At 37.2% G+C, this 24926-nt stretch overlaps 3 protein-coding genes across 4 annotated transcripts; 2 read left to right on the top strand and 1 right to left on the bottom strand.

Annotated features, from left to right (window-relative positions):
* The first annotated feature begins 923 nt into the window (after positions 1-923).
* LOC130630461 (uncharacterized) lies at positions 924-5649 on the top strand. 2 transcript variants are annotated; one of them, XM_057443966.1, is made up of 2 exons: positions 924-2481; positions 2897-5649. In XM_057443966.1, exon 2 carries the CDS (start codon positions 4547-4549, stop codon positions 5645-5647), a length of 1101 nt encoding a protein of 366 aa, XP_057299949.1. In that variant the 5' UTR covers positions 924-2481; positions 2897-4546; the 3' UTR covers positions 5648-5649. The 2 variants fall into 2 exon arrangements, with proteins under 2 accessions (XP_057299949.1, XP_057299948.1); XM_057443965.1 differs by having other exon boundaries at positions 2560-5649.
* Positions 5650-14060: 8411 nt separating this feature from the next.
* LOC130630462 (N66 matrix protein-like) lies at positions 14061-15785 on the top strand. The gene is made up of 4 exons (XM_057443967.1): positions 14061-14128; positions 14237-14572; positions 14935-15012; positions 15090-15785. The coding sequence occupies exons 1-4, from the start codon at positions 14069-14071 to the stop codon at positions 15228-15230; spliced, it is 615 nt and encodes a 204-aa protein (XP_057299950.1). The 5' UTR covers positions 14061-14068; the 3' UTR covers positions 15231-15785.
* Positions 15786-22162: 6377 nt separating this feature from the next.
* On the bottom strand, positions 22163-23434 carry LOC130630057 (uncharacterized). Its single transcript, XM_057443455.1, has one exon. The coding sequence runs from the start codon at positions 23432-23434 to the stop codon at positions 22163-22165; it is 1272 nt and encodes a 423-aa protein (XP_057299438.1).
* Positions 23435-24926: the final 1492 nt, after the last annotated feature.

Raw genomic sequence — 24926 nt, 5'->3', positions numbered from 1 at the left:
TCCTTAATGATGGTGTCTTTGTGTTGTTCGAAGCGGGTAGCAATTCTCAACTTCGTCTCCCCGACATATTTTTTACTGCATTTGCATGGGGATAATGTATACGCCGGATTGACTTAGTGGTGGTAGTTGGCATTTGTTTTTCGATGTCAATATTGTCTGAAGATTAGCAGAGCTTTTAAAGACAGTTTTATAGCCGCAATGATACTATCCTTAAATCTTGTTGCTGCTGTCCGTCTCTGTTGCAATAGGTGCAATAGAGAAGCAATGGATGTAATTATAGAAATTCTAGCTGCTGCTGATGAAATACGTATGAGAACGAAATTGACTCACTAATTGAATTATGCCTGTCTAAGTGTTACTTTATATGGAAAGATAAAATCTATCTTCTTCAAAACTCGGGTCCAATTGGCCTAGCTCTTATTGTTGTTGTTGCAGAGGCGTTTCTTCAATATCACGAAAGAAATGCAATTAGTGTTGCCCTCCAACGTAATCCACCTGTTGCACTGAAATCGTTTTAAAGATATGTTGACGACAGCCATGCCAGGTTTGAAAATCTTGAAGAAGCCAAATCGTTTCAAAACATTTTGAACGAACAAAATGACAACATAAAATACACGATGGAAATTCAAGACATGACAAAATCACTACAGTTCAGACCTAAACATTCAAAATTGTGATGGATGCTACAAATTCAAGATCCACATAAAAAACGCTATTACAATTTCGTAAAAGGTTCAGGTTCGATTCCTGGCAGGAGTAAACTATATGTGATGCAGGCAGTACCTTTAAAATTTGTGTCACTCTATATATTTTTTAATTTTGTAGATCCTATTAAAACCACCTATCAAATTTTATGATATAAACAAATGGACACAACACAATTGTTGAGCCCAGGAGAGGTGTTGCTGGTGTTTCTGTGAAGGTATTTTGATTTAACTAGAAAGCTAAGTTTAAAGAATTCCTGCGATTGTTTGCGAGTGATATTCCGGCCCATAGTAACATATGCGCAGTTAGATTTGTGGGGGATATTTTGGAAAAACTATCAAGGTGCTCTACCAACAGATATCACCTCTTTACTTAAAACCACAAATGGGTACAAATTTCCATCAATCCGTGAAGTTTTAAAAATTTTGGCTACGATTGTTGTAACCTCATGCACTTGTGAGAAAAGTGTCTCTGGGCTAAGGCGTTTAAAGACTCAGATGTAAAACACGATGTCGGAGGAAAGGTGAAGCAGCCTAGCAGTTATTATGTTTAACAGGTCAATCACTGTGATCTCTGATGAAGTGATAGAAGAGTTTGCTGAACAGAGTAAGAGATAAAGACTTTTTTAAATATATATATATACTTGCTGATTGATTTACATAGTTTTTTTTATGTATATTGTTACTTATTGTACTTTTTAACGCTGGAAAAAGCCTGAGCAAGGTGATCAATTTTGTTACTATTAAGTCCACCCATTTAGCGTATTTTAACGCCCATTCTGGGCGGTGATCTTCACAAACATTTTTTTGCTTAGTTACAAAAACATCCTGGATCCGACCCTGTAAAGACACGGAACAAAAGATCAACTACTACGAAGAAATGTTGGTGAAGATCAACTTAAGGATGAGCTAAAGTTGATGCAGCAAGAAAGAGAAGATGAGAAGTTAGAAAGGAAACAGAACGAAGAAAGTGAGAGAGCAATGCGAGAATTTGAAGAGCAGAAAAAGATCCAGACGATGAAATTAAAAACGGAGAAGGAATTGAGACATCGTGTCGCGGAGAGCGGAAAGACATCTCGGGCAAAATTGCTGAAGCTCGAGATATCGAAATTTAATGGCATTTACATAAACTGGCCAATATTTTTTTTCTTGGGGGGGGGCAGTTTAATGGCGAAATTAATAAATTGGATACTTTTTGCTGCCATGTTTGTGCTAAAAATAAGGAGATGTTGTTAATGGTTTTAGAAAACTCATTTTATCCGTTTTTTGTATATAAATAATTTAGCTTACATTTGTTAAAAAATAAGCATGTTTAACGCCATTCAAGATTTAGGTTTTCTTATCGCCAATATGTGTAGTTTTTGGTTTTCTTAGGTGTTCAAGGCAAGGTGAACTCCAAGTTAACCAAAGAAGTCGTGGAATCAAAGTCTTTAAAATTGATATTTTTAGTCCAGGTATGTTTTCTAAGGTATATTATTATTTATGACATAGATAAAAAAAACTGTAAATTCTTTATTTCTGATGCAATGAGAATTATAAATTATATTTTAGCTGTACTCCCATAAGCATAACACAAGAAGAGTGGCATAACCGTGAGCGTGTATACAAATAATCTTAAATATAATTATCTTTCATTAAGGACGACAGCTCGTATGCACTCAGCACAACTGTTGTTTTAGGAAATATGGACGATACTTGTGTTTTGAATCTTTTACCAGATAATCAAAGAGAGTTAATCATTTCGCAGATCATGCACCATTTTGGTAAAGAAATGGAGGTAACCATGATATTTATTTACGCATCACATTCTCGGCCTATATAATTTTGTTGGGTGATTGTAAAGTGTTTTGTCTAGATGCATGATTATTATGGAAGCTGAATAAATTCTGCATCTAGTGATATAACTCTGTGTGGCTGTCACAGTTAAGAGATATCATTGGATAAAGAGTGTTTCAAAACGTTCCTTCTTTTTTCTATCTTTTTGTTCTGCTATTCCCTAGTGATAGCAAAAGGCTGCATTCATCATCAGTTTACCATTTCAAAGAATTAGATAGCAAAGAACTAGAAACTGAACGTGTTGAAGTAAAAATGAGATCTTATTCAACAATTGAAGGTTCATCAAAGCTCATCGCATCGTCCCGTGTTCGAAATGTTAAAAAGCAAAACATTATTGTACGATTTACTACTTTTAGACATCGCACCATACTCTACAAAAAACGTAAGTCTATTGAAAATATCAGCATCAGACTTGATCTAACCAAGGAAAGGTATGTTATGTTAATGTGTGCGCGTGAAATGGTAGAGGGAAATGAAAATGTTAAATTTGTTTTTGCTGATATAAACTGTAGGTTGCAAATTCGCTTTGCTTCAGGGATTGTGAAACCTTTTCAATTACTATTAGATGAATTTTAAAATATGGTTCAGATCATCCGTTTTCTTTTTGCAATTGTATGGTTAATTGCTGTTTTACGTTTAAAATTTTTTATAGTGTATTTAATATATTGTTATATATGTATTTGTTATTGTGACGAGGTTATGCTAATTCCCTTATTGTCATTGAGTGTTTTGATATATTGCGATGCCAATAAATAAAATTCAATACCGCGCAGAGAACTTGCGGTCATTTTTTGTGGTGTAGATTCATTTTCTAACAATATATCTCTGGAAGAAATACGCAACATGTGCCCTTCCCCATGTCATGTAGTGAGCCTTTTTGCACTGTTATAAATTTTTCCACTTTTAATACTAACTACTATAATTATTTCTAACATATTCAATGTTATCAAAATTCTTACAAACTCTTATCTATATATTTATGTTTGGATTCGTATTATTTGTAACTTGTTTTGGTTTGCCATTGCTTGTCACAAGGTCTTTGCCAAGTTCTTGGTAAGCTATATTTTCTTTTATCAAGTTTGCATGTTTGTACCATTTCTCAGACTTGCCTTAGTAATATCTGGTGACATTGAAATTAATCCCGGACCTAAAACAACATCTAACCAGAACCTTTCGATATGCCATTGGAATCTAAATGGAATTGCTGCTTATAACTGCGTAAAAATTTCTCTTTTAAAAGCTTACAACGCAGTGCATAATTATGATATAATATGCGTCTCAGAAACCTTCCTTGACTCTGATTATTCCAGTAATGATCCAGGGTTATGATATGATCAGATCCGGAGGAGGACTGTGTATTTATTATAAAGAAAATCTGTCGTTTGTTAGAAGAGATTATATCTCCTGTTTAGAATATTGTATTGTCGCAGAAATTAGAGTGAAAAAATTGAAATATTTTGTCACTTGTATTTATCGCTCTCCAAACCAAACAGCAGATGAAACTGATATTTTCCTTTCAAAGTTCGACCAGATCTGTTCTAGCATAGCCCTGGAATCGCCAATTTGCAGTTTCGTTATAGGAGATTTAAATGCTAAATGTACTAATTGGAGGGCTGGTGTGACAATGCTTGTGGATTGGCACTATATACCATGGCTAGCATATTAGGATATTTGCAAATAATCAACGAACGAACTAACTTTGAACCAAACAAATCCCCATCGTGTATTGATCTGATTTTTGCCAGCCAAGCGAATCTAGTAGTGGATAATGGTATCTAACCTTTACTATTTAAAACTTGCCATCATCAAATAGTCTATGCAAAAGTTTCCTTTAAAGTACAGTTACCATGTTGCACTATACCACTATTGCGGCTACCATTTTGATATATAATAGTTTGTTTATATATATGTCGGTCACGGCAATTCGGTAACACGTTTTTAGTACGAATTAAGATGGCGTCCAGTTTCTCATCCTTCTAAGTTGTAATGTGGTGTCAGAAGTAAAAATGAATACATCACATAAACGACCAGAATTGAAGTTAACTGGCAACATATCTGAAAATTTCAAGAATTTTGAACTTAGATTCAATGACTATTGCATTCAGTCGAACTACAGAAATTTGGAGAAAGACTCACAAACTGAGCAAGCAGAACATTACAAGCAACCTTTGTTGGAGATCTCTGCAGTGAGATCTTCAATGCCAGATGAAGCTCTCCAGGTGATACGTTATACCATTGAGCCATCCATTCCAGTAGATGATAAGAAAAAACCGTGGATTTGGATGAATCGTCTACGCACACATTACACAGGAACAACAGGATCTACCCTAATGACTGATCGGTTCAAATTCTGGCATTCGTCCCAAAATCAAGATGAGACAGTCCAGGATTGGGAGGTCCGAATACGACAAGCCGGAAGCCTGTGTGAATATGGAGAAATTACAGACATTATGTGTCGTGATAAGTTTGTCTTTGGACTTTGTGAGGACACAGCACGAACTGAACTGTTAAAAACACATCTGAAAACAGATGGCACACAGAAAACAATGTCAGATGTTGTCGCAGAGGCCAAGTCAATGGAATCTGCTCGAGTGACAAACAAACTCATCAGTGATGCATCAAAAGGGACAGAAGAGAATGTTCACTGGACAAAAGCAACAATACCACCACAACAAAGAAAGAAACACAGAGACATGAAATTGAGACGTGAGCCAAATACTTGCCACTGGTGTGGAGACAATAAAGGACCACATCCTTGGGCAAATTGCCCAGCTAATGGACGTAAATGCACAAGGTGTGGTGGATTTGACCACTTTGCAAGAGTATGTCTAGAACAACAAAATGTCAGCCACCTTGGCAACAAGGGATACAACAGACCCAACTACAACAGAAGAAATAACCAACGTCCTCCACAACCAAACAGCAATCCGCAGGGTATGCAAAAGTCGACCAACCACCTTCATGCAACATCAACATATCATCAACCAGAAAGCAGAACAGAATCACCTGAGCAGCAACAACCAACATACTACACTGATGAACAACCACTGTATTACAGCACAGCGTACGCAACAGATCAACGGAATGGACAATCCCAATCAAATTAGGAAAAATTTTATTCAAAGCTTTTGTGTTCATCAACAGGGAGAAACTTTGTAAACCTACAGTTCCAAATCGACTCCGCCGCTACATCCAACACCATATCGCACCAGGTCGTCCAGAAATACTTTCCTGATATCGAGCTTCAGAAATCGCGTTGTGTATTACTTCCTTATGGGAACAAAAGTGAGCCAATCAGACCCATCGGGAAAATTACCCTTTTGTGCGAAAAGTTCAAAAAGTATCATAGTCTAGTGTTCCAAGTCCTTGACTCGAAGGACATGATCGGAAAGCCAGCTCTCCTTTCCGGTAAAGACTGTGTAAACATGAACATCATGACAATCAACACAGGGGATATCTACTCTCTGCAACAGCAAGGCAACCTGAATCAGCCAACAACCACTAGCCAACCAAAAACACATGTTAACAAAACAAAGCCTTTAGATACAACCCATCCGCTGACCAAAGAGTCATTAATTGAATGCTATAAAGATAGCTTTAACGGTGTTGGCTGTCTCCAACCACCAGTATCATTCCGGGTAAAAAATGATGTTACACCAGTTCAAATGCCAATTCACCGGATACCACTGAGCAAACGTGGGAAAGAAAAAGCAGCTATAGACAGATATGTCAAAGAAGGAATACTGGAAAAAGTGACACAACCAACTCCATGGTGCTCAAACATACTTTGCAGAGAACAACCAAACAAATTTCGTGTATGCATAGACCCCAGCCAAACAATAAACAAAGCAATAGAACGACCTGTATACCAAATGCCAACACTGAATGAACATCTACACAAACTGAACAATGCAAAATGTTTCACATTAATTGATGTAAAGGATGGGTATTTTCACGTGCCGTTAGATGAAAAATCATCAGATATGACAACAATGCACACTACCTATGGACGTTATCGATGGAAAAGACTTCCATTTGGCATCAACAGTGCTCCAGAGGAATTTCAAATGAGACTCATGACAGCGTTAGAAGGACTAGAAGGTATCGCACCCACAGCTGATGACATCCTAGTATATGGTTGTGGGGAAACATACCAGACAGCAGAAAGGGATCATGACAAAAATCTCATTGCACTAATGGAAAGAGCTAGAACCAAGAACATCAGATTCAACCCAGCAAAACTCAAATTCAAGCAGAAAGAACAGAAATTTGTAGGACACATTCTTACACAAAATGGCATCAAAGCTGATCCGGAGAAAACTGATGCCATCCTACAGATGCCAAAACCACACGACAAAAAGAGCCTGCAACGCTTCATTGGAATGGTCAACTACTTATCACCTTACTGCCAGAACTTGAGCACTGTCATCCATCCGGCCATTGACTGAACTAACAAAAACAGACATGGCGTTCACATGGTCTTCAACACAACAGACTGCATTTTCAGATGCTAAATCACTTATAGCATCTACACCTGTCCTACAATACTTTGATCCAGCTAAGAAGGTGATACTCCAGGTTGACGCAAGTGACAATGGTCTTGGAGGAACACTTCTACAAAACAACAATCAAGAACAGTTACAACCAGTCGCATTCACATCTTGTACTCTCACTGAAACTGAGAGAAGATACTCTCAAATTGAGAAAGAGTGTTTAGCTATATGTAATGCATTCTCCAAGTTTGACCACTGGCTGTACGGACACAAAAACATTGAAGTACATAGCGACCACAAACCTCTGGAAATCATCATGAAGAAGCCACTCAACCGAGCACCGGCACGACTCCAAAGAATGCTATCCAGACTACAGAGATACCAATTTACGGTAACCTACAAGAAAGGAACCACACTCTACATAGCAGATACCCTATCCAGAGCACCACTCACCAAACCTTCTACAAACACAATAAATGCCTTTGAAGTATTCCGCCTTGATACAGAGTCAGAGTATCCACAACACCACCATCAGCTCAAAAACGACACGGAAATGAACATCCTATCAGCTACGAAAAATGACCCAACCTTTCAACGGCTCTACACCCTGATACAAAGAGGATGGCCAGATGAATCACAACAACTTGATCAGGATCTCAAACCATACTGGAACTTTAGAGACGAACTGTCCATCAACAATGGTTTTATATATAAAGGACATTGTACCATGATACCAAACGGACTGAGAAATGAAATGCTTCAGAAAATACATGCCAATCACATGGGTGCAGCTTCCAACACGAGAATGGCAAAAGAAGTACTTTTCTGGCCAAATATGGCAAGAGACATTACTAACATGTGTCATGACTGCTCTGATTGTGCAAAATACCAAAGATCAGCATCTAAAGAACCGATGCGATCAATTCCTGTTCCGTCACTCCCTTGGCAAATTGTTAGCCAAGATCTGTTTGAATACGAGAATAAGGACTATCAGGTCACAGTATGCCACTTCTCTGACTGGTTTGAAGTTGATCACTTACCAAACACCCTTGCTTCTACTGTTGTAAGGCATACCACAGCACACTTTTCGCGTTATGGGATCCCTGAAATATGCCATACAGACAATGGACCACAGTTCATCAGCAATGAGTTCAAGAATTTCGCCAAACAATATTGCTTCCACCATACTCGCTCTGCTCCATATTACCCAAAAGGGAATGGGCGTGCTGAAGCTGCAGTCAAAGTTGCAAAAAACATGCTCAAAAAGTCTCAAGACTTCCAAATAGCGCTTCTAAACTACAGAAATACTCCGCAACAGGGACACTTGAGTTCCCCTGCACAAAGAATGATGAACAGAAGAACCCGAACTATGCTACCAACCTCAAAGTCTGCACTTTTACCATCACCCATAGACGTAGCCAATACAACACAACAGATAATTGACAAACGTAGAACAGCCAAGGAAATATACGACCGTCATTCAGGACCGGTTCACGACAAACCAGACGTTGGCACATACGCATATGCTAAACCACCTCCACAAAAACGGGGACAACCATGGACGTATGGACGAATAATCTGAAAAAATGACATGTCGTATACCTTGCAAATACCACAGAATACCATTACACAAGAAACCGGGTTCACATCAAACCAGCGGCAGCACCATCCGGGCCACTGAGCATACATAAAACTGTCATCGTACAACCTCAACATACCACAGTCAAACCACGGTTGGATCAAATAACACCTGCACACAATCAAGCACCTGTAACCCATGTAGCACGACCTCTTCCATCTGAACGACCACGCAGCAGTCCACAAGCAAAGCAAGCCTCAATCGAAGATTCGTCCATGACACCAATAAGGCCACAGAGAACAACTAAATTACCAACTCGCTTTAAGGACTATGTCATGTCGTAAAGAAAAATAGGACAGTACTTGATCAAAAGGCCATCGTTTTATTGACTCAGACTCACTTTTCTTTTGTTAATTTTTTTTTTTGGTAGGGAGGTGTTGCACTATACCACTATTGCGGCTACCATTTTGATATATAATAGTTTGTTTATATATATGTCGGTCACGGCAATTCGGTAACACGTTTTTAGTACGAATTAAGATGGCGTCTAGTTTCTCATCCTTCTAAGTTGTAACTACCATACACATATGAAAGGGAAGTTTGGCACTATAATCGTGCTCAAATCAACCTCATTGAAAGAAGAACTTTGACTGGGTCAGGGCCTTTGGAAACCATAATATAAAAGACCTAGTACAGATTTTAACAGCATCGTACTAAATATTTTTCGAAACTTCGTTCCACACGAATCACTTAAATGTACCTATAAAGATCGACCTTGGATGAATACAGAAATAAAAAATGCTCTTCGACACAAAAATAGGGTATATAAGAAATACATTGCAGGTGGTAAAAAACAAGATGATGAAGTAAACTTAAGGGAAAATACAGATTTTGTTTCCAAACTAATTACAGACACAAAGTCCTCCTACTTTAAAAACCTTGGTGAAAATCTAAACGACCAATTGACTTGTCCCAAGACTTACTGGTCTATCCTAAAACGTCTTATGGATAAGGTCAAAATACCTACAGTTTCTTCTCTTCTTGTGGACAATATTGTTGTGACTGATTTTAAGGAAAAAGCTGGCATCTTTATTCTGTTTTTTGCTGACCAATGTAACATCCTAGATCATGGAAGTACTATCCCTGACATTAATCTCAAGACTGATAAGCGCATAAATAGTATTACTTTTTCATCCACTGACTTGTCAAAAATCATGAAGGATTTAAACACAAATAAAGCACATGGGCATGACAATAATTCTATTAAGAAGATACAAATGTGTGGTAATTCTATAATATTTCCCTTGAAATTTCTCTTTGAAGCAGGAATAAAATCTGCCTGTTTTTATACTTGGAAAAGAGGAAACATCATCCCTGTCCACAAGAAGGGAAATAAAAATATTGTTACATTGTTATTGCTACAGATCAATTTCACTTTTATCAATTTTTGGCAAAATATTTGAAAAATTAATCTACAACAGTTTATTTGGATATTTTCAGGAGAATAAGCTTTTGTCTTATCAGCAATCTGGATTTCGTAGAAGTGATTCCTGCACTTCCCAGTTACTTGTCATCAATCATGAATTATACAAATCTTTTGATTGCAATCCTTCTCTTGAAACTGGAGGTGTATTTCTTGATATGTCCAAGGCTTTTGATAAAGTTTGGCACGAAGGTCTTCGTTATAAATTAAAATGCTGTCGTGTCGAAGGTTTCTACAATATTTTGCGATTATCTATGCGATAGAACACAAGCAGTAGTTTTAGGTGGTCAGTCATCCAATTGGCTCAATATTAATGCTGGTGTTCCACAAGGCACTATCCTTGGTCCACTGCTTTTTTTGATTTATATTAATGATCTTCCTGAAAACATTGTATCTGTATCCAAGCTGTTTGTTGATGACACATCTATATTTTCTACTGTTTATGACATTACAAAGTTTAGCATAGACCTAAATAATGTTCTGTCTACTGTTAAAAAATGTGGGCTTTTCAATGGAAGATGGCTTTTAACCCTGATCCTAGCAGAGAAGCTAAAAAGGTAATTTTCCCCCACAAAAAGAAGTCCATTAACCATCCTCCTTTATATTTTAATGACTCTACCGTAGTATCTTTGCCAACACAAAAACATCTTGGATTAATTCTTGATAATAAACTTAGTTTTGATCATTATTTGAATGAGAAGATATGTAAGGCTAACAAAGGTTATAAGTCATTTATTAGACCACATCTTGATTACGCAGATGTAATATATGACCAGCCACACAATGACAGTTTCTGCAATAAGATAGAATCTGTCCAATACAATGCTGCTCTTGCTATAACTAAAGCTATCAGAGGTACTTCTCGCAAGCGTCTGTATGAAGAACTTGGTCTTGAGAGCCTTAGCGACAGGCGTTGGTATCGCAGACTTGTTCTCTTTTTCAATATTGTATCAGATACCTTACCTGGCTATCTAGGTTCATTGCTTCCCTTGAAGCAAAGTTCTTATGACCAGGCTAAAAGTAATTTGTTTAGGAATTTTAAAATCAATACTGAATATTTTAGAATACTTTTTTTCCGTGCACGGTAAATGAGTGGAATAAACTTGGGCCGGATTTAAAAAATTTACTATCAATCTCGAAATTTAAAACAGGTCTTCTTAATTTTATTAGGCCAACACGGCTGTTTCAAAGCAAGCAAATCGGAAATTAAGCGTTTCGAAGAGGTCTCGGGCGAGTTCGGGAAATATGTAAACAAAAACATCATGAATATTTACACTTAACTCAAAGTCCTTTTTGCTTGTATTTCTTATCTTCGATGAATAAAATAGTTTGAATTTGCTTTAATAGGGACCTGACTACTCGTGTATTTAACTTTTAAACCACAAAACTTTCAAACGCGCTTGAAATAGCTAGCTGAACTGAGGGTACTTGTAAAATCGTATATTTTCACCTATCACTCAAGAACGTGCACAAGCCAATCAAGAGTTTTTTAAAGGTCCATACTACTAGCCACAGTTTATTTAATAGCTACTTTTGCTTTGTGGAAAATACCAATAACACTTCAATTTTTGTTATGAAGATGTATTCGCCTAAACTTTAGTGATTTTTTTTTATAAAAATGGCTGACCTTGATGAAAGTTATGGACATTCAAAGTCTATTGAGAGACTTTGTAGAATTAGCTTTCTTTTTCATATTAATTTGTTAAGCCTGTTATGGCATGTTGAATTATCTCGTCGTAGTTCTCGTCAAAAATTTTGCCTGATAGATAATGAATTTTCATTTGGGGAATTTGGGGGTGCTGGGCTGCCCTGGGCAGCCACAAAGTGTAGAGATGTGCGTGTACCCCTGGAAGAGTATGGTGTATTTAGTACAGGTGGGAGGGGATGAACGACGGTGCCCCACGCGAGCAGGACAGATGACTGTGGAAATAACAGCACGGGGATGCAGCGCTGACAGTCAGAGGTGGGGCATAAGAGGTTAATAACAGGTGTGAAATGCTTAAGCCAGAAGAAAAGGGAGCAAGAACTTCTCCTTTTTTCTGAGAATTAGCCAATCCGAATTAACTTTTCATTACATTATACAGTACTTACATACATCCTGATATATCATTGGAAGGAATGCGTAGGGCGAAGCGAGCAGCAGAAAGGAGATGTTAAGCGAAAGTGATGAAGAGGGTCCAATGGTAAAAAAAAGAAGATGCCATAAGTACTAGGTGAACGTATGTAAAGTGAACCTATCTTTAAAAGTAAAAAGAAAAGCCAAAGAGCAGACTTTAAACGAGCTCATGGTGGCAAATTTCGGTGACAAAGATGCTGTTTCAGAGAAGTACATAAATGGAGTGCGAAACTACACGTACAAATGCGATGAATGACACGCACCTATCCGAAATAAGATGGCAAGGCATTTAGTTCGAGTTCACAAAATGGAAATGAAGGAGACAGCCTTGAAACAAAGTGTAAAACGAGTGATGTTTCTATGGTGTCGATCAAGAAAACACATTTGTCATTTACCAGCGCCTTGTTCTTCATGTAATGAGTGGTTTCTTCTGATTGATCATTATTTCGGGGACCACAAAAAACATGCCAATAAGGACGAAGAAAAACTGGCAAAAGATGGTGTCACAGGTTAAGAGTATTGTATGGGATAATGGCTTGTCGACAAGTAAAACTAGGTACTAATTCCCAACCTACAACATCACGATTGATAACGAAACCAGTCGAGATGTTAAAACTATATGACACATCAACTGGCAATAAAGACGCAAACGAAAGTGACAATGAGTCATTTTCTTATCAATCTAAACCTGCACCATTGCCTGTTCCACCGGTAATCTTTTGACAGCCTTGTAAAATGACCTAATACAGCGATGAGACAAACAACACTTTGCAACATCAACTGTGGGCAACAATATGACTATATTATATTGCCGAAGAATGCACTATCAAATCTTCATCTTTATTGAACTATTCACACTGATGTTGATATTATTGTTATTTACACTTCTGTTTTACATTTCACACAGTATATATATTGTTCACTGTTTTTTACGTTTATTCACATAAAACACTTTGATCACTGATAAGTTGTAAAGGATTTCCATAAGGAACTAAATCCTCACATCAAACAGCGAAAAATTGACGTGCGACGTAACAAAACTTGCCACCTTTTAACTTCACAGCACTTCATTAGGTACGGTCGAAGTAAACACGTGCAAAAACTTTAAGAATAATGGCGGAGAGCAGAAAGAGTAAAAAGTACAGACAAAGCGGATTAGCAAAAAGGCAGCAATCGAAACTCACGAGTACTGGATCAATAGTCTTTGCATTGGTAATGGACTTCGAACATCCGACGTCATGGAATTACGGATTTCGATGAAAGTAAAATTGATAAGAAATATCCTGGGCATAGAACTATAACCAATAGCTTCTATAAAACCTCGAATATTTATGATGAGAAATTTGGTTTTAAGTAATGATCTCCAAGACCAATGTGACCAACGTGTTCTACCAACCATAATTGAGAAGATAATTAACTCTCGCATGTTTTTCCTTTCATCGTCCCCTGTATCAAAAAAGATGATTAAAACCAATATACACGCTTCACTAAAAGGATAGGTATTTTTCAAGCTGCAGAATACCAACGAGTCAGTTGCACAAGAGTAAGGTGCGGGATTGCGACGCTTGCCTGTAATGAAGGCTGCTTCGAATCCGCTTTTTTACCAAACACTTCATGATAAATCAAGAGGATACAACTGATGTGCATTATAACTAAGCATTGCAATGAAACTATATCAATCATTTACCAAGTCAGATGACTCAGTGGTTAAAGTAAAGGCAGCAGAGATGGATTCAATAACAAGTGAAATTAAACAGCACACGGTTGATTTTCCAAAGAAGGAGACAGTTTTAAGGTGGTTAAAAGACCGTAATAAAGATATTTCACCGAAAGAAATTGTGGAAATTCGACACCATAATGGGAGAACTTGAAACTGTTAGTGGGAACTCTTTGTCTTTTTATGGAAACACCGTCAACGTAAGACATAAATATCCACTAAACTCAATAATTTGTAATTGTACAAAAAACCGACACAAAATAGTTGCCTTAAAATAGTTAACAGTGATAACGTATTTTTTTCTGCAGGAAGTTGGTTTAGATGTGAATAATGATGTTGATGACAATGGTAGCGATGGAGACGTTGACGACGTTGGTGACGTTGATGATGATGGTAACGATGGTGAGGTTGATCATGATGGTAAAAATGGTGTCGTTGATCACAATGGTAACAATGGTTACAGCAATGCTGATCGAGACGTTAATGATGGTGGTGGTGAATGTGATGTTGATTTTGCCCAATTTGTTAATAATGATAGTGGTAAAGGAAATCTAATTTATCATGTTAATGACGACGAAAATAACGTTATTCTTGGTGAACCTGTCGACGACAATAGAGATGGCATTGGCAGTGATGACGAAAATGTATAAGTTACTTTTTTTGTTTATCTGCATTACAATGATAAGTTAAAATTATAAAGAATTCTTCTATTAGGTCATCCATCTGTTGGTGGGTTAAATAACTCACCTCGCACAAAATGTATATACAAGCTAGTTTGTTTATTGTTATTTAAATGCTTATTACACCCACGCATGTAGCCAAAATTTCACTCCATTCTTTATCTTTTAACTACCTTTTTTATGTCTGTTAGTCACTTAAGAAAACACATACTTGCAGAAAATTGTTTCCACGTCGTGATAAGAGTTCATTAGGCATTATTTGTCGAGCAGCACATTGTACAAACCAATACTGTAGATTGTTTTTGAAAGAAAACATATTTTTTAAGGAAAAAGACACCATAAACTTACATGGACAAAGTGACAAAGGAAGTTCCAATAATGACGATGATTATGAGCTAACTAAGGTAAGAGTACTTTTTCTCACAAGAAACTATAATTTGCTGATTTGTAACTAAGTGGATTATGACTGAATATGATTTAGCAACGGCAAGCGCGAAAACGGAAAAAGTTGTTTGGCGAAGATGTCTTACGAAAGAAGTGCAAAAGAATGATCTGCGAATGCGAACCAATAACAAAAAGTCAAATCAAGGACGCATTAGCTGGTACTAACCTGATTAAATAGACTGATTGGAAGCGGCTCAGTACAAGGATAGCGTACGAAAGAAAGTTATATTTTGATTAGAATTTTGTGTTCATTAAGTTGTGCTTATTGTAACTTTTATATGTTCTCCTTTTTTATAACAATAACACAAAATGCAACTGCTTTTTTTAATGTTTTTTTGTGAGTTTGCAATGACGTTTCCAGCTGTGCCATCTAAAAAATGATATTGCCAAATGAAATGCTAAATGATGATAGTTTTAGTGGATTTTGTTTTATGAAAGAATTCTAGTTGGTAGCTCGATTTCAGGAGACTTATTGCTGAAACTTCTGCACAAAGATATGTTTGTGCAAAATTGTTTTGATTTATTAACATTTGACCCCTGGTATAAGCTGCGGTAAAACATCTTGCATGGGCTTATCGACCAGAGTGTTGTGTATGCGCTTTGACAGAGTATGTTAAACTGGACTACATATAGATATAAGAAACCTAAAATTAAACATTTCAAAACTGGATTAATCATTGTCTTTGGCAGCGTTAATTCTTTTAAAGCCTATCTCCGTTGTGAATATTGCAGAAAGGAGAGAGCGTTATTGTGGCGCCGTAGATTAGTGGTTATAGCTCTTCCATTTTGTGCAGGAGCCAGGGTTCGATTCCTCTTGACGGCAATTTAATATTCAATACCCAACATTTCCAGACGTCATCAATAAACTACGTGACCAATTGTTAAAATAAGCCATTTTAGTTATCTACGACCTAAACTATGTGAATTAAATGTTTTAACTTATTCTTTATTAGTATTTCTCAAAATTTAGCAATACTTTTTGCATTTACAACAACAAAAAACAATATAGGTGAATATTTATCATAGCACATTCGTATTTCATTCTCAACAGAGAATGCTTCACCCCGATCAGACCTCTGATCATGACGGGCGAGTGTAATGCGTGTGAGTCATATTGAAGAAGAACTATTTTTTGTTCATCACTAACATACTGCCAGTGAGCAGTATGTTAGTGAGCGGGATTCGATCCGCGGTCCCGCTCACTGCTTGGCAGTATGTACCTCCTTGGACCTAAGGAGATCTTCTGTAATGTGTTTTAGTTAATTTTGCGTTAATTCTTGCGCCCTTATTAAGCAAAAATTTGGTTATTTGAGATATTGTCATAGGCAAATCCAACCATTCTCTTGACATTCTCTTTATTGCAAACAGATCACACGGGTTGTTTTTTTATATCCACATGGCAATACTTCTGAATCGATTGGTTCTGGTAGATTGACTTATAAAAGTGGAAGCCTCTGTCGGCAGTTTGCACATAAACAATCTTTTCGCGTGACATCCTTGGTCCTTCTATTAAGCTGTCTGATATTTCACTTTATTGCAAAAAGCTGCTGTTCCTCCTCTGTGACAGAATACGATTCATAGAATGCTTAAATAATTCAAATTTGAGTTGTTTAATATTTAAATTCAGAAGTCATACCAGAAGGTTATACCAGAAGATGTCAAAAATTTATAAAAAAAGTAAACAGCATCAGAATAGCATTAAACAGCAATCTGCAAATGATAATCAGGATACAGATATTGCAATTAAAGTTGAGGGTAATAATTTGAATATATCGACACAAACAGAACCTGTTTTAGAACTTTTAAAAGCAAATAACATCACAGTCGAATATATCCAAACAGCATGAGGAATTATTGCCAACAGTTGGAGAGTACGTGAAGAACAGATTTAGCAGCTGGTACATCGTTAAAGTACAACAGGAGTTGACACAGGCGATCGAGGACATTGATATACAGTTCCATTTAACCACTCTGAAGCCGTTAAGTGGACATTGGGTAATAAAAATATTTAATGAACTTACGTCTGAAAAAGGTTAAAAAGTTTGAAGTTGAAGTCCGGGATCTACGATGCTGTAATGCTCGGGTCAAAGGATTTGCCTAGCGTAGATTCTATTTAAGATATTGAGCCCTTAGAAGTTTTTGATACACTTAATGAAGCAATGTCCACAGAGGCATCTACAGAATATGATAACTCTGTTAATGACCGACCATTTTGAGACAGCGACAAATCTTAGTAGGAATTCGATTTCGAAGCTAGTAACGATGATAACGAAGATGATGGAATCATTTTTGATCTTTTTGAATGACTTTTATGACATTTATTTATTGAGAATAGTTTATATTTGTTGAATTTGTTAATATCAAGAAAACAAAAATTTCAACTCTCTTGCCACGCGCCAAAATTTATAATGTGCACCAAAATTAGTAGACGTGAAATCGCGATGAAAGTAGGGTGTGCCAAAACAAGGTAAATAGATATTGAAAAAAACAAAAAACAAGACAAAAACATTACATCAAAAACTGAAATGCTTTATTTAATTTTCGTTGCATACCTTTCAGACAAGATTATTCGGTAACTTTTATTGATTTATAGTTAATGTTCTGAATTCCATTTGGTTTAGTTTGTAACCACATATTTTTTACAGCGTTTATTATGAAAACCGTGTTACTTTTTTTGGTACATTTCCGTTCCCTAAATATTTCTACACTACTTTTAATTGTTTAGAGAAGGAAGACCTAGTAGTGATAAAATATCCTAATTTACAAGATGTAACGTAGGTTACACGTAAAAATAGGTAGTTACATCAATGATCTGTAAAGCTGAAATGGAAGGGATTTTGTAGTGCACATTTACTGTTTTAGGACCCTGAAATAACATATATTCAGATGCTTTATACTTCTTCATCAAAACAAATTGACATACTTTAAGGTTTTTTATCTTGATATGTCGCACTTTTTTGAGGAAATTCCATACAATTGGTTTTCAATATGCACGGAGGAAAAGCAGGAGAATGTCAATCATTTTATCAACGACTTGATGAAATAAATTCGGAGAAAAGAAATGTCTGAATGTCAAGAGGAAGCAACTGGATAGATCAAAAATTATCCTTTGGTCTATGTAAATGCATCATAACGTGCATACGAGGTTCTAGATTGTTGGTGTCAAATGAAATCGAAATAGAGAATGAGAGTAACTACATCGCTATGCAGATATAACTAGCCTTAAGACAAAGATGTTAATGAAAAAAAGAAGAAAAAGAATAAGAAGCCACTGGAGAACTTTTGTATTCTCCCCTTTACAGGGATGATTGAAAAGCTAAAAGATTTCAGCTGTCCTGAAACAAACACCTATGAATGCGGAAACATGAGGATTGGTGATATTCACTCATGCTTGGGATCTGGTGCGGGCGCTTGAGTAAGGATCCCCCGCCCCCCTGCAAGACAGCATCCGCATTCATTGACACCATCCACGAAAACGTTGGGAAAAGATAATCTCAAATATTGGCTGATCGCACTTGCAAAGCATTTAGTAGTGTCGAGGAGTACTCCGACAAACTATCTAAATATATAAGCTCTTGGGATGTATTGTAAAAAAATAATTTTTAATGAGAACAAATGGGAAAAATTTTGAAAAAAATCATTGATTTTACAACATAGAAACATGATGTCACCATATCCAGAGCATTGCAAGTACCTGTCAGTAATAACGTTTTTAACATATTGAGATAGCATTAACATATTTAAGACAGCAAAGCAAATGAAAAAGGCTAATCAAGATGTTGTAGGTGAGAAGTGTATACGTAATGATGAAGGTGTTTTGGCTAGCACAGAGGAGGAGAAAAAGGTAGCTTGGAAGAATTATTATCAGAGGTTGATTAATAGGGCATCTTCTCTCAAAGCAAGGTATTACAGAAAATAATTAACAAAGAAGTGGCTAGCCGTCGCAATGATGAACTCAACCTGTTAGGTCTTTGGAAATAAGCTAGAGGTTGTAAAATAAATTATATATTAAAATATATATTAAATTCAGCTGATCTGTGGTACCATAATCAAGTGATATCATTTTTTGGATATAGTGACTAGCTTGTTTCTAGACAAAGAAACTAAGATGAGCAAAGCAAGCTGCGGAGTACCAGCCACAAGTTATTTGTAAAAAACGTGAATTTCAACTCTGTTTTAAAAAAGAAATAACCCTCTTGGAAAAGTAAAACTGAATTGAAATTAAAGAAAGGGGAAAGAAAGTTGAAGAACTTGTTTCCCAACATTAAGGTTCTGTCGATGTTATATCATGGTTTTAATAAGAAGTACTATATCTACAAGTGTCCTGTCTGTGGGATGTTTGTCAGCTAAAAATTAGGAAGACATTTGCAAGAAAAACGTGACTGGATGCCATGCTAGAGAAAACGAAGATGGTGTATTTTTTTGCGGTGCAACGCAAAGAAACATGAAACACATTGTTTCGTTGTATGGAGTGTAGTGAAAGGCATATCTGGTAGGGTTTTTTTAGCTATCAAAGCTCCTCTGGGCGTCGTCGCCCTTGTCAGGTTTTTAGCAGCTCTCTTTTCCTATATTGTATGACTACGATACTTCCTAGGCTTCATATTAATCGATCACAAAACCGATTATTAATAGCCTATGCCCTAGGATAGCCTTAGTGAATAAGTACTCAAAACTACACCTTAAATTTCTAGATTTTTTCAAAATTGAGTTTAAAATCAAGTGGAATAATAAAAAATTTGACATGTGTTTTAATAAAGTTAAAAGCAAAATTTATTTCTCGATCAGAAACTTTAAAATAAACAGTAAACCTTCTAATGTTCCAAAAACCTCGAAACGCATACGTGTTTTAATTTAATAAAAACGTCAATATTTTAATACAAGGTTTTGAATACAACCCCTAGTACGCAGCGTAGATACTTTCTTCAACGAATGCATTACGAAGATCTATCCAACGGCAAACACGTTTAGTGGTAAAGTAGCAATGTGTCAAGGCTATTTTGAGCATTTTATTTTTATTTTTTAATGCAATTATTTTTTCCAAAATCTTTCCGTTACTTACTTACCGTTACATCGTGTGCAGCGGCCTAGCTGCTGGAGATAAACGCAATGCGCAATGCCACTTTAGACGAAGATGTTTTAGTAGCAGGGCATTCAGCTTGCAATCATAAGGGTTCAGGTTTGAGTGCCCACGCCGGTGCACTTAAAATGTACTGTTGAACAGGCAAGCAAGCTGGAGCAATGCTATACGTATCTGTACGTTTTTAGAAAGTGAAAACATTCATAGTGACTCATTGCTTATACTATACTTTAAGGCTAGACCATCATCTTAAACGTCATCCTTTTCATAAACAAAAAAAAGCAACAGTAGTGCAAGCTAGGGTTGAACACTGGAGCAAAGGATTTAGAATGAGGGTGAAGTACAGAACGAGAACAAAGTAACAGAAAAGTCTACATTTAACCTAAAGCTAAGGCGCCACAAGAAACATTTTCATGCGCGTGCTATGCAACATTGCTGCATAGCACGCGCATAAAAAAAATTACTCGTGTCCCATGCCTATTTTTCACTGCAATGCAGCAAAAAAATGTTGCATGGAGCAAACATTTTGCTCCACAACTTCGGGGACAAAATAGATCTGAATCTATTTTGCTCCCGTGCTCCGGGGACAAAATGTGCTGAAAAATTTGTTGTGGAGCAAATGTTGCACGTGTCCCCACCTTCTGCAACAAATATTTTACAAAATTATTTGAGGCATTATTTTATTGACCAATCAAATCACAGAAAGATATAAACAAGTTTTTTCTTGAGAAGTTGAACTGCAAGTGAAGAGTAGCTAGTGAGAAAATAGCGAAAATGGCGGATGAAAAGAAAAAACTATCAGACGAGGAGAAAGTTACTTTAATAAACTTTTATAAAGCGAACCCAACGTTATGGGACAGTGGGAATATATATTACAAAAATAAAGACAAAAAAGAAGCTGCGAAAATAGACCTTGTCACTGAATTTGAGGGGGCGTATAGCTGTGATTTTCTAGAAAAAGCATTCCATTCTCTTCGTTCATCGATGCTCCGTGAAGTTAAACGTAATGCTGGAAGCGAAGTTCCATCGAAAAAGTGGAAGTTTTATGAACAAATGGAGTTTATCGTAACTGATCTTTCAAAAGAAAAGAAAAAAGCGCAACTTTCGTCCGACGAGTTGGAAGAATTGATTGATTTTTATCGTGAAAATCCCGCGCTTTGGAACCACACTCTACAAGATTATAGAGACAGAGTGTTGCGCGAAGCTCTGATGGTCAAACTGAGTGAGCGTTTTGATGGGAAGTATACCGTAAACGAGCTCAAAACGTCATGGCATAACGCATTGACAAAGTATAGAAGTGAGCGCAATAGGGAGATTGGATCAAGATCCTCTGGTGCAGGTGTAAACGAAGCATATTTTTCTACCTGGGACCATTATAATCAAATGGATTTCGTTGAGATTACTTGCGATATGGATGAGACCGTCGATACAATGAACGAGGATGAACCACGTACCCCTGCTCCTAAAAAACGACCGGAGAAGAAGATGACGGAGGAGCAGTGTGCCAAAGCCGAACTGTGGAAAGCGTTGACAACTTCCATCACACAAAGGGCTGATCACCATGAAATCCGGCCGCAACAAGCTTCTACATATGGATGCGAAGCGCAATCTGCTGTCGAAAAACGTGCCCAAATTTTTGGAAGTACAGTGGCCGACAGTTTGGTCCAGTGCGAACTAAAAGATTGGCCAAGGTTGAAGAAAAAAATCATGGATATTTTTTTCGAGTATGAAGAGCAGAAACAACACCAATCTATGCCTACCAACCATCATGCTCGTATGTTCGCAGCTTCAACGTTTACTCCATACACCCCATCATATCCCATGGCAAATACATATACTGGTATGCTGCAATCGCCACCTCTACCTTCTCAAAATCAGCCGTATTCACCCGCAAATTCATCCTGTTCGAACGATACGTTTTGATACGTTACGTTATGGTTGGCAGACATTTTCTGGAGTAAAATAAATCAGAAAAATATATTAAACGTTCAGTAAATCTTATCATTTTTTATTTATCCTCGCAAAAAATAAAATTAAATGTCAACTCTAGCGCAATGCCACTGCCAGCGTACAGCACCTTCCATTACGAAATACTCCGTGAACTCGTCTCTTATTGCTTTGGCTTGATTACTAGATCGATTGCCGTAAATGTCATTGGACAGTGAAAACCATGTGCCAGTAGGAGTATGTTCTCTCCAAGCACCTTCAATAATTTCACCACGCTCATTCTCTCGGTCGACAAGACCAATTGGTAGCTCAATTTTGCCCACAGAACTTTTGCTCCTCTGCCAGTTATGCAATGCCACTGTTGCCATTGTGATGGTAGAAACCTTTTCTGGTTCTAAGTTTATAGGTCGACGAAAAATGCGCCACCGATTTGCCAATATCCCAAATCCGTTTTCAGAAATTCTTCTCTTTCGTGACAGTCGATAATTGAAGATGCGTTTGTTTACTGTCAGATTTTTTTGTGGATAAGGCTTCATCAGGTAATTCTTAAGAGGAAACGCATCATCTCCTGTTATCACATACGGCACTTTGTTGTTTCGACCTGGTAAATTGCAAACCTCTGGTAAATTTAGCGATCCACTGTCTAGCGCCTTCTTTAAATTACATTGGTCCCATATACCTCCATCAGAATTTCTACCGTTCGCTCCAACTTCCACATAAAGAAACTCATATTCTGGCCCGACAAGAGCCATGAGCACTACACTGTCTGTCCCTTTATAGTTTCGGTAATGAGACCCTGAATTTGGGGGCTGCTGAATGACGATATGCTTCCCATCGAGAGCACCTAATCCATTTGGGAAGTTCCAACGCTCATTGAACTTTCTGGAGATATCTAGCCATTCCCCCTGTGTTTTCGGAGTTGAAAGGAAGGTTGGACCCAACCTCTTTATGATAGCTTCAGATACCTCCATAACAGCTGCTGAAATTCTTTTTCTTGACACTCTGAATTGAAATTCTAAAGACCTGAAAGTCTCACCAGTCGCTAAGTAACGTAGGGCCACGCAAACGAGCTCAGCTGGTGTGATAGAATTCCTCATATTTGTATCTTGTTTCTGCAAATCCTCAGAAAGAAGACCGACTAGGTATTCGAATTGAGCGTTATTCATACGTATATACCCTCTACATTTCTTCTCATCGTTTTTTATTTCGTTGAAGATTGTATGAAAAGCGCCAAGACACTCTCTATTCCCAAGCCACGGTTGCACCCAGCAATTTCTTGGTGGTTCTTCACGATCTTCCTCTTCTTCTTCGTCCAACAAAAGTAAAGCTAAAATAACTTCTCTGTTTATTCCTGCCATATTTTAATCACACATGAACTCAATAAAAAACTTAAGGATACGGTATACCCTTTGAGCATGATTTTTTAACTTCGATTTTCGAAATAATCTTGCAGCAAATAAGATGTGGCGCCACGAGAAACATTTTCATGCGCATGCTATGGGACATGTTGCATAGCACGCGCATGAAAATGTTCCTCGTGGCGCCTTAGCTTAAATGTTGAGTCGGATTGGGACGCTTTTGTGCAAAGATCACAACCAGTTTACAACATGATCATCCTAGTTTTAATATTCCGCCAGGATCTTGCTGCCTCACTTTGTCGAAACGAATGGAATTGGGTGTAAAATCCGATGACTTTTTTAGCATTTATTTGTCCAAAGCAATTCAACATAGAAACCAGTTTAAATTGATATGGACCTTTGTCATGTTTCCATTAAATCCCCTTTTTACATGCATTTTGTAAGCGATTATTACCATTAGCCTACATTTAAACTATTTCCAAAAAGGATGAAGTGCAGGCAAGTACTACAGGTTTTGGATCTTTAGAAATGTTTCTACAGCACCTCCATCGTAACGAGATATTTGCCTAAATAAGCGGATTGTAAACTTCCTCCTGTCTTTCCCTATCCGCTAATGATTTCAATGAGCAGTTAAACCGGTTGGTAAAGCAGAGAAAGTTCGAAATAAGAAAAAAACAAGTACAAGCATCTGCTTCGACCAATGCATTTTACTAAGTATGGGGAGAGCTCATTTGTGCAACATTTAATTTCACAATTGTAGAAGGTAGTAACAAAGAAGTGCAATTCACAAGATCGTTTGCTATTCAATTTCGTGACTACTTGATTATCAATTTAGTTAATGGAAACGGATTGCGCACCTCTAACATTATCGAGTCAAAATAAAGGATGTGGATAATGCCACAATTGTGGAGGGCTATGAAGGACAAAGAGAACTTTGTAACTAAAAATATAATATAAGTACAATTATGGCGAAAGATTTATTCTTGTAAATGACATGCTCTATTTGCAATTTCAAATTTTCTTCGCAATTTCATTTTTACCTCGCAATTTGAGATCAATCATCAGGAACGCCGAAGATGAGCCAAAAAACGTGTCAGCAAGCTTAAAGGCAAGCTTTAACTTGCAAATGTTTTATCCCAAAATGAATACTAACGCACTTCATGTACAAGAGTGCGATGTGGTCAGGCAACGCTTGCTTGTAACAATGGCGGCTTTAAATCGGGGTTATTTGCGAAGCATTTCATGAAAAACAGAGAACAGGCGACTAAAATGCACTACAACTTTTTATCAAATCGCAGACATGCGTAGAATACAGCCATGAAGTTGTATGCTTCTTTTAACGGCGTCGATGGAAAGAAAATTACGGTAGAACCAAGAGTCAGGGATAGCATACCCATCACCGTAAAAGTTGACGTGGCGGTCACTAATGCGAAATATCGCAAAACCTGTCCAAATACGGGTAGGTACAAAACATCACCTATGGTACCTACCC

The sequence above is a fragment of the Hydractinia symbiolongicarpus genome, chromosome 2 (assembly GCF_029227915.1).
Source record: "Hydractinia symbiolongicarpus strain clone_291-10 chromosome 2, HSymV2.1, whole genome shotgun sequence".
NCBI lineage: Eukaryota > Metazoa > Cnidaria > Hydrozoa > Anthoathecata > Hydractiniidae > Hydractinia > Hydractinia symbiolongicarpus.
Note: the sequence above shows the minus strand (reverse complement) of the source record. Positions and strands in the feature narration are given on the sequence as shown.